The 12859-nt window shown below is 35.5% G+C and overlaps 2 protein-coding genes across 3 annotated transcripts in view; both read right to left on the bottom strand.

Moving 5' to 3' along the window:
• Positions 1–753: 753 nt before the first annotated feature.
• On the bottom strand, positions 754–3754 carry LOC126975076 (uncharacterized). Its single transcript, XM_050822886.1, has 6 exons — positions 3704–3754; positions 3239–3601; positions 3047–3161; positions 2502–2914; positions 2156–2275; positions 754–1187 (listed from the first exon to the last, which is right to left on the bottom strand). The coding sequence occupies exons 2-6, from the start codon at positions 3482–3484 to the stop codon at positions 1167–1169; spliced, it is 915 nt and encodes a 304-aa protein (XP_050678843.1). The 5' UTR covers positions 3485–3601; positions 3704–3754; the 3' UTR covers positions 754–1166.
• A 5597-nt stretch (positions 3755–9351) lies between these two features.
• Positions 9352–12859, bottom strand: part of LOC126975091 (MORN repeat-containing protein 5-like) — a 39660-nt gene continuing 36152 nt past the window's right edge. For both annotated transcript variants that reach the window (XM_050822901.1, XM_050822902.1), the window contains exons 7-8: positions 12464–12659; positions 9352–9507 (exon numbers count right to left, since the gene is read on the bottom strand). In XM_050822901.1, coding sequence (XP_050678858.1) covers positions 9397–9507; positions 12464–12659 — 307 coding nt within the window. In that variant the 3' untranslated portion in view covers positions 9352–9396. The remainder of the gene's footprint in view (positions 9508–12463; positions 12660–12859) is intronic.

Here is a 12859-nt window from a genome sequence, read left to right as displayed (position 1 = left end):
GTCTTCACCCACATATGTAAATTTTCCGGACAAAATTCGATTGATCGATCTGCACCAACTATACAAAATAACATTTATAGTTGTGTTATTAAAATATTATTTTAACTTTTCTGTATGTGTGGTGCAGTTAAAAGGATAATCTACCATCACACCTGCTATTAATATAATATGCTTTTTTATATTTTTTTGGGTATATCTGTTTTTAAGAACCCAGTTATTATATTTTGAATGTCATGGAAGCAATTTTCTAATTCTTGATTTGGATAACATAACCATTTTTTATTGTTGTATTCTTTTGCTTTTATATAATCATTGTTATTTCTATCATATTTGGGTTTTTTGATGCTTGCAACTGCATACTTAAAAATAATCGAGCTGGTTTCTTAAATTTCATAGCAAAATGTTGAAATACATTGCTGCTGGACAAATCTTCAGCACCTTTTAAGCTTGCTTTGAAAGATTGTCCTTTTTTGCAAGCACGATATTTCTGCTTGAAGATGCTTGATCTTTGTGCGCTGTGGAGCCATTAGATGTGTGAAAGAATGTTTCATTTACAAATTGTATAGTAGATTCAGTCTTAAAGTATATATATAAATGAATTGCTGTTCGTCAGTCTTGCTAAAACTCGAGAATGGCTGGATCGATTTGGCTAATAATTTTGGTCTTGAATTTCTTGTGGAAGTCCAGTAAAGGTTTTGATAAAGAAGAAAAATTTAATATGTACAGCACGGCGTCTGTCGGGTCAGCTAGTAATGAATAAAAATATATTCAAAATTTAATTCCCACACGGACATTAGCTATTCTCAATCCTATCAGGTACCAATGCAGCCTTCATCCAAAAAGACATTTGGCTAAATAGTCTTATGTCATGTCATGCATTAATCTGCTGTTATAAAATTACTGTCACATTTATGGTTAATGTTTGTTAAATAAAGACCTTTCTAATTTCTTATGTGTGTTGTAATATTACATCAAAGCCCGCCATCATCAGGTGTGCTACTCCCTAACTTTGCTGACTCACATACTACAAAATAAATGATGGGCCATTACAAAAATCTAAGTAAATAAAGTAACTAAGTAAATAAGTTTTAAAAATTATTTACCTGAACAGTCTTGCTGTATTATTGTAGGCAGTAAATGCTGTGTGGACGACGCTTGTCCTAAGATTACTTGACTCTGAACTTGTCCTGAAAATTAATGTGAATATGTAAAGATTATGTTTTATCAATTTAATGATTTACACTGATAATGAACCAGTTTCAGCTAGAAATGCAACCATTGAATTTTGTAATCACAACTGTGTAAGAAAATCAGGTGTTTCGAGAATGATACAATATACCTTCAAAAAAACCATCAATTCAACAAAGATTCTTAGTGGTGTGACTAAATCTGACAGAATAAGGAATAGAATCGAATATTAACTCAATATGTGTTAAATTAGGGGACTTGAGTGACTATTAAAGCCATCAGACAAATTGTGATAACCTAGTGCTATGACCATTGGGCTAGTATTAGATTTTGGACTCATATATTGACTTTCTCTTGATAAAAACGGTCTCAGAAGCCAGCACAGCTGTCAATTATTATTACAGTGCCACAAGGGTCTTTTGGCGCGTGAGTGACATTGACAGGAGGGCGCTACAGTGAAATTGGGGTTACCGGTGAATAAAAATTGCCTAATTTAGGGTCCAATTGAAAGAGATACTATAGGTAGTCTTAATTTTAAACTGAGAACATGCATAATATGTATCCATCCCGAAATTTTAGTGCCTAATGAACATATCAGATAATAGGATGAGTAGAATTATAAGTTTTTTTAACTGTTAGAACTTAAGGAAATGGTAAACTATAAAAGTTTACATGTATATACTTATCATTCATCAAACGTAAGCATATGGTGGCAAAAAAGAAAAATGTTTCAAATAATTTTATTATAATTATGATCAAGGTGTACAATATTAAGTGGTCGAATATCGTCCAATTCTTCGTCTTCGTCTTCACTATCGCTGCTTTCTTCACTATCAGAGGCTAAGTCTATGATGAACGGTACGTCCAAATACGCGTCCCTTATGTGATACTCTTTTTGTATTTCTTTGACGTGCGAACAATAATTGCGCCACTCCTCAACAGTAATAGCATTAAATGCATTCATTACCATACTTGGCATTTCATTAGCCAGTTTCCTAATGTTCACCATAGCCACTTTGCGTTTCATTGAAGCCCAGACCATTTCAATGGGGTTGAGATCACAATGATATGGAGGTAAACGCAATACCTGCAAATAAATACAAGGTATAATTGGTAAAATGGTATAGGTTAGGAAAGTCGGTTAGCTGTTTAACAGTTAGGAATACCTTTTTATTGCATCAAGTATTCTTGTATCCTAAAGGACTTAAAAATACCAAACTGTTATCATTCGATTCCGGAGATTAAATAAAAATATATTAGTTAATATTATATTAGTTAATATTATATTAGGTGACAATATATTAGTAAAATACCTTGTGGCCTAATCCTTTTAAAATGGCGTCAATAGCATAAACAGGTTCCGGCTTATTTCTTTTTACAATTTCCAATAATTGTGGTATTGTATATTGTGGTGAATATTCAATATGATTTCTTGATAACCATTCCTGTATTACTCCCTTTCTTGAATTTGTGTTAGGTGCTTTGTTTATGCTTGTATTGTGATATGGAGCATTATCCATCACAATAAGACTCGGTTGGTTTAAATTGGGTGCTAACTTTTCAGTAACCCATTTTTTGAAATTTGAGTGATTCATGTCATCATGATGATCTCCACTTTTTGTTTGTGATTTAAACACCAAGCAGGCATTCTCCACAAAGCCTTGCTCACCGCCAGCATGGACTATTATAAGCCTTTGCCCTTTAGATATAGGATTCAGTACACCATCTGTGAATAAATGAATTCATAAACTATAACAAACAAACAAGATTCGGAAGAAAATAAATGGCAGGCTATGAGTTGTTTATTGCTAATGGACCACTTTGTCTTACTGGCGTTGGACATTATGATGTAAAATACCTGTGCCATCATCATTCTGCCAACATTTCAACATTCCAAAAGTTAGACCAGACTGAATGTATGTCTCTAAGTACACAACTGGAAGTTTATGTGTCTCATCATTGTCCTTTAAAACCTGAAACATAGAAGACAATCGTTCTGTTACATACATACACAAGTTATTAAGGTTCAAGATAACTAAAAATATAATACCTGCAGGTATTTAGCTCGCCAAGCAGATATATCATTTCTTTCAATCAAAACCTTTCTATTACTTTTTGACTTCTTGAATCGGAAACCAATCTTTTTAATGTGTTGTCTGAGAATTTCTCGACTGCCTTTAAATCCAATGTCTTCCTTAAGAGCACAATATAATTTATTCACTGTAGGAATTTCCTTTTTCATAGTATAAAATTCATGGATTTTACGCCGCAAAACACCTATATCAAAATCATCCATCAATATTTTGTCTTTCCTTTTTTTCCTGTTCTTCCCTGGTGTAACAATTTTACTTGATGAAGCTTCGGCCAATCTTCCTTTCCCCTATAATTCTTGTCACTGTGCGCAGTGATATGCCTGAAAATAAGTAGGAAGATCTGACATGACAATGATTTTTATTCCTATAATATTTTAAATATTTTAGCCAAACCAATAATGTAGAATGTTGGCAGCACTAACCTGTAGCAGCGGCGACTCGATCATTTACCTTTTCAAATGGAATAATCGGAGCTGTAGCTTGTTTTTCTTTTAAGAAAAACTCTTTTACCTTTAGCAATACCTCTCTGACATCACTTTCGGCATGTTAAAATTCAATATTTTCACAAAAAAACACAAAAATGTTCGAGCAAACCTGAGGAGTAAATAACAGTGACACGAACTGCCAAAATGACGTTTGGCCACGTGCCAAAAGACCCTTGTGGCACTGTAAGTGTGTTAAACCATATAAGTCAGGGGGAGTCTGAAGTCTGACATAAGGTGATTTGAGGGATTGGAGTTTAATCTTTGGGGCAAGATAAAGAAAACCGGTATGTTTATAATAGTTTTAACCATGATTGCCAATTCAATCCACGGACCGGTAGTAGAACCTGAGAGTAGAACCAACCTTATATGATACTTTATTTATCACTAGATTAGTCAATAAACTATACTGTTAAGATTTAAGAGAACAATTTACTTACCATGGAGCGCACAACCGAAAGCACAACGTCTCGGCATTACACCAAAGTTGAAAGTTCATAAATTCCACAAACAAAAGTGTCTCTATCACAAAAAGTAGAAATTCACAGAATAAGGAGATTTTTGGAGTGAATTCGCAACAGCAAGGCGGAGGAACACAAGGCTCGAATCGACGCACTTACACTTCGATTTCAATACCAAAAATATGCAAAATGGAACACGAGAGCTACATACATGCGCCAACGCTAGAAGTAGCCGCCATTTTATGACCAGTGGGCAGGTTTCAAAGCGAGTGACAGCTGACTAAGCTTTAATTTTGGGGCCAACTAACAGATGGCACTACAGTTTTCTGAAAACGTTTTTTATTACATCGTTACTTCGCCATTTCTTCTTGATTTATTTATTAAAAAAAAAATTGCAATTCATTAAAATTGGTTAGGTTAGGTTATGTTAGAACAGTTAAAACAACGCACGAGCCGAGCGTATCGTGCCGCGGCAGCGGCCGGCGAGTGCCAGAACCAAATAGTAGGCGTTTCCCCCCATTAACAGGGGGCGGGGGCTAACTAAAGGGTATGTTTTAATTAATTGTTTTTAAATAAACAACAAAAGAACAAACAATTATTTATAGCGAACAATTAAGAGCAAAGTACGAACTAACGATATGCGATATTGAATTTTTTGTGGGGCTAAGTTTGATGAGCCGACTGTCCCACCCCTGGTCGAATGACATTTCAACATACCGACCGTAGTTCCTATTTTTGCCACTTCTCCGATAAGTTGGTATGACTATACCCCTCACGGAATTAAATCGTATGAGATAATGTCTTAATGTCTAACTCAATAGATGATTGATGATGATGTAAGTGAATTAAACATAATAATGAAAAGCATGTAATTATATTATAATGTATGACCCTCAAAATAATGCGTAAGATACTAAAAATGTTTTTGCAATTCGCTAAAAAGCAGTAATATTATGAAAAGGAAAATATTATTTTTTTAAATTCATCATTTTTAAGCCAATTACCTAATACTAATATATTTTCCTTTGTGTTCACTCGAACCCGCGTCCTCTCGGGTTCCATCCGAGCGCCCTTAGCAACTGTGCTAACCGTTCGTTGCCTCGAAGCTGGGTTCGAGACCCGCATCGTTCATACTTCTGGTTACAAATTTAATATATATCACTTTATAAGTAACAAATAAATATCGTATACGCTTATTAGAAGCTCGGATTCGAACACGACGCAAGAACATTGTGTTTTAAACAATTTGTTATGTTTTTAATGTTATAACCCTCACTTCTGGGATAACACAAATAAAACTCAAAAAATTTTTTTATGAATGATGCGGTACTCGAACCCGCGACCTCTCGCGTTCCGTGCGAGCGCTCTTTCCAACTGAGCCAATCGTTCGAGTGACGTATCATTTATAAAATCTTGTATGCTTTGTTCAACTCTCAGGTTGTGGCTTAAAAAAAATTATAATCAGTTTTGTGTACATTGTGTTTTAGCAATTAAAATGTAATTATTTAGCAAAATGATTTAAACGGGCACTTACCTGAAATACGGCACTCCATCCTTTTTAAGTTTGGCTATGCTGTTATTTGAACAGTTTATCACTGATCACTTTGTCATTGCGTGACGCTGTTTACTGAAAATTTTTTCTGCCTAATAGACGTGGAAGCAGAGTTTTGCTTCAGACAATTTTCAAGTGTGAGTGTGACTGTAGTGGTTAGCGTGCTACACACGATCCTACTTACTCGCCGCCGCGCGCTAATCCTGTACGATACAAAGCTAGTAGGGAAGATGTTCTACTTTCTCGCGGCACTATGAGCTTCATGCTACGTTCGCCCTTTTTCACTCTATCTTCTTGGATAAAAACAACCCAGATTTTCGTGTCACTTTAGGGACTACGCGCACTTATTCAGCTCCATTCGCGATTCGCTGAACGATTTTGGTCACACTTATACAGCTCTGCTTCTATCAGCCGCGTACGGAACTTTAAATCTCGTCTGCACTCTTTAATCTTTGCGTGCATAATGATTACGTCAAATCAATGCAGGATCAATACAGGTCGCAACTTGTCGACAAGGAGTCGCGAACCATCCCTGTAAAGAGCTGCTCCGCCGCATTCGACGGCGAACAGCGCTGTTCGCGGCGAAACAGCGCCGAACGCTCTCTATAGCACTAACTTAACTAACTTAACACTCAAATGCTCGAGTTACGAACAATTGATTCTTCTATAGGCTGCTTTACTTTAGCCAGAGCAAAAACAAAATAAAAATATACCTATTGCGAAAACTTTGTTCCGTAAAATTACTGTTTTTCCGACACAGTTTTCAAATAATATCGCAAAGAAAAAATCAAACGTCGGTATGAGCTTAACAAAAGTACATTGTTTTGTGTCCATTCATGATTAGCACCAGCACCATCAGCAATGAAAAAACGTTTAAAATATGTTAAATTACCTACAGAGTATAGTCATATATTATTTGTAAAACGGACACTTCAGGATATCCCATTATTTAAAACGTTACATAGTCGAGCTTTGTCTCATTCATATTTTATATTGCGGGGTGAATACACATCCAAGGAGTTCAATTATCAAAATTTTCTAATGGGTATTTATTTTTGTTTTCATAAGTCAGAATCTTTCAGTATGTACTACTTCAAGTCAACAAAGTAATATATAGTTAAAACCATAGACAAACAAAATGTTCAAGAGAGAACATCTGCAACGTAGATACAATAACATAATATATAGGAAAGCGAATCTATTAGTAGAATCTACGAAAAAAAAACACAAGGTGGTATTGTTTGCGGATGACACTTCACTTATATTCAAAGTGAAACGAAGCCAAGTTTTATATGACGAAGTAAACAATGCTCTATTTGACATCGTGTACTGATTTAGCGCCAATAACTTATTGTTAAATAATCATAAAAGCAAATATATTAAATTCACCGCGCCAAATGTCAAAAATGTAGATGCGAATATTTTATTAAATGGAGAGGTGGTAAAACCAGAGGAATCTGCTATATTTCTTGGCATTACTCTTGATTCCAAATTGCAGTGGGGCCCCCATATTGAAGGATTGGCGAATAGGCTTAGTTCTGCAGCATATGCGGTTAAGAAAATCAGACGGTTAACTGACATAGATACGGCGAGATTAGTATACTTTAGTTATTTTCATAGTATTATGTCCTATGGTATATTGTTATACAGTGCGGCCGATATTAATACTATCTTTGTGCTGCAGAAGAGGGCTATTCGCTCGATTTATAACCTAGGTCCTAAAGAATCATTAAGAGAAAAATTTAAAGAAATAAACATTTTGACTGTTGCTTCTCAATACATTTTTGATAATGTTTTGTATGTTCATAAGCACATTGAGGAATTTTCTAGAAACTGTGACATTCATAATGTTAACACGAGGAACAAACATAAAGTTGTTATGCCTACTACTCGGTTGGGTCGAGTTAGTAAGTCTTTTGTTGGGCGATGTATATGCTTCTACAATATGATCCCAGAAAATGTACAAAACAAATGTGTTACGAAATTTAAAACAATTGTTAAAAAACGTTTGTGTGGGAAAGGTTATTATAGCATAAATGATTTTCTTAATGACACCACGGACTGGGATTAAAGCGAACACCCTCAGGCTCTTTAATTATTAATGTTTATTGTACGATATTACATTGTAATCCATATTTTATATAAAAAAAGCCCGCTGAGTTTCTTGCGCCCATTCCTCTCAGGTCTGAGGCAGTCTCTTTTGAATGGGTGGTAGATTTTGACGTTCAATAAGTGATTATAAATCCTATTTTGAATAAAAATATTTGAATTTGAATTTGAATTGTTACTGTCACTGAAACCAAAGAGAATTTAAACCCTACGTTCAACTGAAACGACTTATTATTAGACTATTTAGACAAGTTGTAAGCAGAACAAATGCTCATAAACCATGTACATTATCATGGATGTGTTCTGAGTACAATCCATTTTCCGCGTCCATAAAAGATTTTGATATTTTTCATGACTCTGTGACAAGTCTGAAAAAAAAACTAACCGCACCGTTCATTAATAGATAATATTTTATATTAAGTTGCTATGATATTCATGCAACTATATTTCTTTTTTTTATTATTTTAATAATTTCCTTCAGCTCTTTGTCAAAATTGTAGGTTGAACTTAATTTGTACTTAATTTAATGTCTTCCAATGAGAGTGATGTATGCACCAGTAACTAGCATTCATACCAGATTATGTATATGACCATGATTATTGTTATGTTTTGTATGTAATGCTGTTGGTGTATCAGTAAAAAAAAACAGTCAGTCACGCATGGGATTAGCTTCTTAGTATTTCGAATACTGCTAGCGAACTCACACATTGACAAGTCAAAATTGGTCACGAATTATCGGGCTGTCAGGTTGTCTATATTCTAGTAAGTATATTTTAGTCTTTCAACTAATTGAAAGTAAGTACATAATAATTTTCAAACATTTTAATACTGTACTATGAATAAAATGTTCTCGTATTTCATATTTCTCACATTGGTAGGCCCCTTTGCACCAGTGGCTCCAGTTGGCTCCTTTACACAGGATGCCGACTAGATTATGGGTACCATAACGGCGCCAATTCCTGCAGTGAAGCAGAAATGTGAAAGCATTATTGCGTTTCGGTCTGGAGGGCACCGTAGCTAGTAAAATTACTGGGCAAATGAGACTTAACATCTTATGTCTCAAGGTGACGAGCGCAGTTGTAGTGCCGCTTAGAATTCTTGGATTTTTTAAGAATCCTGAGTGGGACTGTATTGTAATGGGCAGGTATCAATCACCATCAGCTGAACGTCCTGCTCGTCTCGTCCCTTATTGTCATAAAAAAATTTAATCAAACGTTTAACATACTTAAAAAGGAAATTGGGAAATGTTGTGGTATTGGGCCCCTCACAAGATACACTGACGATCTGGTCAAGATCGCCGTAGTAAATTGGATGAGGGTAGTGCTAGATCGTCATGAAGATCATTAGAAGAGGTCTTTGTACAGCGGTGGACGTCTTCCGGCTGATGATGATGATGCTGATGTGTTGTGTTATGATGTTTAAGATCGGTAGGAGTAAAGTTTAAAATCATATTTTTAGAATACTTTATAAAGTAAAATATCTTGTCGGCATAAATATTTCTATAATCTTCACTAATCGTTATATTTCTTTGAACTTCGAGGCGTTTCCATAAACGTTATACGTTGAATTGTCGAACTGCCAGAAGACTTGTGATGGCATAACCTTCGTTTTTCGTGAATACTCTGGAATATAAAAACTTATTTAAATCTTCTGGGTCTATTGATAAGCAAAATAGAGAAATATCACAACATATCAAAACAATTTTATTAATTAATCATTATTTTTATAACCGGTTAAATATTGATGCCGTGTGTGCGAAGTAGAATAGTAGTAGAATAGATTGACCAGGATTCGTATTAGCTGGGCAGCAGTACATTCTAATCCCATGCTATAGTTTGTTTTCATAAAGATCCCATGAAAAAATTCTATTCTATGGAAACTTTCAGAATAAGGTACGCATAGGTATTGTAATTTGCCCCCTGGTACATAAGACGATACAAGTCACCTTCATCGTAACTTAAAGATGTATTGAATCCTAAAAATCATTAAAAAAATTGTAGAAGCTTATTTATTTTACCAGTAATTCATTCGTTTAGCCAGTAATTTCACTAGCTATGGCGCCCTTCAGACCGAAACACAATAATGCTTACACATTAATGGTTCACGGCATAAATAGGCGCCGTAGTGGTACCCATTATCTAGCCGGCACCCTGTACAAAGGAGCTGGTAAATTTATCATAAACCGAAAAAAAATCTAAGAACTTCTCCAAAATTTATGCAAGTGGATCACTATGCACAGCATGCAAGTACAAACGTACAAACAATTTGTGCTCGAGACCATGAACCAGCCTATAAGTGTTAGTTTTCACGAACGCTGTTTTGTATCGTCATCACTGTTTCAGTTCAACACAGTTTGACTAGGCTGTTGACTATACTGGTGATGCCATACACACGGACCATGCTGGGGTCTCTGAGGGAATTGTCCAAGGGTGCCAGAAGAAGATACAGGTTGTATCTTCTGTAGAGGGCCCGTGTAGATCCCTCAATAATTAACAATCATTTGAACCCTCAAACATACTCTCTGTATACATTCAGAACTTATGTTTGTGATTAAACCTCTAAAGAAACCCAATGTCGTATTATTGCTACAGAGATATTGAAATTCAAATTCAATTTTTTTCATTCAAAATAGCATATGATATCACTTATTGAAAGTCAAAAACCTCATTCCAAAAAGAATGCCTCAGACCTGAGAAGAATGGGCGCAACAAACTAATAGCCTGAGGGCGGTCGCTCCATTCCCAATCTGTGGAATCATTTATGTTATAGAAACATTTACCACACAAACGTTTTTTAAAAAATCTTTTGAATATCGTAATACTTTTGTTTTGAACATTTTGTGGGATCTTGTTGTAAAAGCATATAAGCCATATAGCACATATCGCCCCATAAAAGACTTACTAAGTCGTCTTAGCCTTATTGTTATTGTCTATGGACAATATCTCAATGCATCTTCAAAAATAATAACCCAATACCTCACCAACTATCAGATTACTGGGTCTCTAAATATCCAGTGATTGCCAATTATTATAGCTGTAAGGCAAAGCTTGGCACAGGACAAAAAGCACGAAGTAATGCTCCCTATTTCTCAACTGGTGTAAAGTATCAGATATCAAAGAATAAAGATGGAATGAGAAAAATAATTTATTCAATTTGGTCAAAATGACACATAAGAATGTAGAAATTACAACCGATCCGGAAAAAATGAGCTTTATGGATAAGAAGTGGCAACAAGCTCACCATCCTCGTCATCAGGGTGTGTGGCGTTCATTGATAGTGCAATCGTTAAGAGCAAAGAAACTCTGTGACCTTTACTATGTGGTACTTTCAGGTCGATATAAATTGGCCATCACAAAAAACTGCATCATCAAATATGATTCCTAGATGTTGTTGGACAGCATATATCATTAGGTGATCTGGGAACTCCTTTGGTCTTCTATTCCATTAGAAAGAAAAATCTATGATTTTTTTATATGATGAGACGAGCAGGACGTTCAGCTGATGGAAATTGATACGCCCTGCCCATTGCAATGCGGTGCCGCTCAGGATTCTTGCAAACCCCAAAATTTCTGAGCGGCACTATAATTGCGCTAGTTACCTTGAGATATGAGTTGTTAAGTCTCATTTGCCAAGTAATTTCACTAGCTACGGCGCCCTTCAGACTGAAACACAATAATACTTACAAGTTAAAACTTAGTATCCCTTAGCACGAATTTGGATGTAAAAAATATTGTAGTTGATAGAGCTTTAGTCCACGATTACAATGATACCACTCTTATTACAAGGTAATGCACCGTTTTCGAGAAAATAAGGAAAACAATTCTAACCTAAAACAGATAAATCACGTAAATAAACACTACTGACATCGCGGCGGGAGGCTAGAAACTGTCATAAAATGATTTTGGTTTCACGCTACGCTCGGCTTGTGCGTTGTTTTAACTGTCCTAACATAACCTAACCTAACCAATTTGAATGAATTGCAGTTGATAGAGCTTTGGGGATTTATTACTTTTACTAATTTATGGCTGTATGAGCTTTGCCTGTACTTATATTTTACTAAGAAACCAAAATCATTTTATGACAGTTTTTAGCCTCCTGCCGCGATGGCAGCGCTCATCCAGTGTTTATTTACGTGATTTATCTGTTTTAGGTAAGAATTGTTTTCGTTATTTTTTTGGAAACGGTGCATTACCTTGTAATAAGAGTGGTATCATTATAATTGTGGACTAAAGCTTTATCAACTACAATATTTTTTACAACCAAATTCGTGCTATGGGATATTTATTTACGTGATTTACCTGTTTTAGGTAAGATTATTTTTTGAGATTTTCTTGAAATCGGTGCATTACCTTTTAATAAGAGTAGTATCATTGTAATCGTGGACAAAAGCTCTATCAACTACAATATTTTTTACATCCAAATTCGTGCTAAGGGATACTAAGTCCAACCCTACTTACATATTACTGCTTCACGGCAGAAAAAGGCGCCGTTGTGGTACCCATAATCCAGCCTGCATCCTGTGTAATGGAATCTCCCACTGGTTAATTCTAAAATTATTAATTCTGATTTTCAACTCACATCTTCCATTTCCAGGTCAGTTTGGAACGCCGAGGACGCGGCACGGGAGGACCATGCCGACGAGGATACTGAAGGTCGTGCATGCAATCTTGGTTCCATCCAGACTTCGTAGAGGTCCTTCCGCGGACCTAAATGTTTTATTGGATTCGTTCGACAGTTTTCCACAATCCATTTCTGCTCACGTTCTAATGGTTTTCTGTATATTAATTTATAGTGATTAGTTTACGCATAAAATGTTAAAATTAAAATCGGTGGTGGCCCAGCAATCTTAATTTGATAATTAAACATAGAATGATCAGTTGCAGGCTCCTTTGCACAGGATGGCGGCTAGATTATGGGTACCACAACGGCACCTATTTCTGCCGTGAAGCAATAATGTGTAAACATTACTGTGTT

Source organism: Leptidea sinapis, chromosome 34 (assembly GCF_905404315.1).
Source record: "Leptidea sinapis chromosome 34, ilLepSina1.1, whole genome shotgun sequence".
In the NCBI taxonomy this organism is placed as follows: Eukaryota; Metazoa; Arthropoda; class Insecta; order Lepidoptera; family Pieridae; genus Leptidea; species Leptidea sinapis.
The sequence above is the reverse complement of the archived record's forward strand: the minus strand, read 5'-3'. Positions and strand labels throughout refer to the sequence as shown.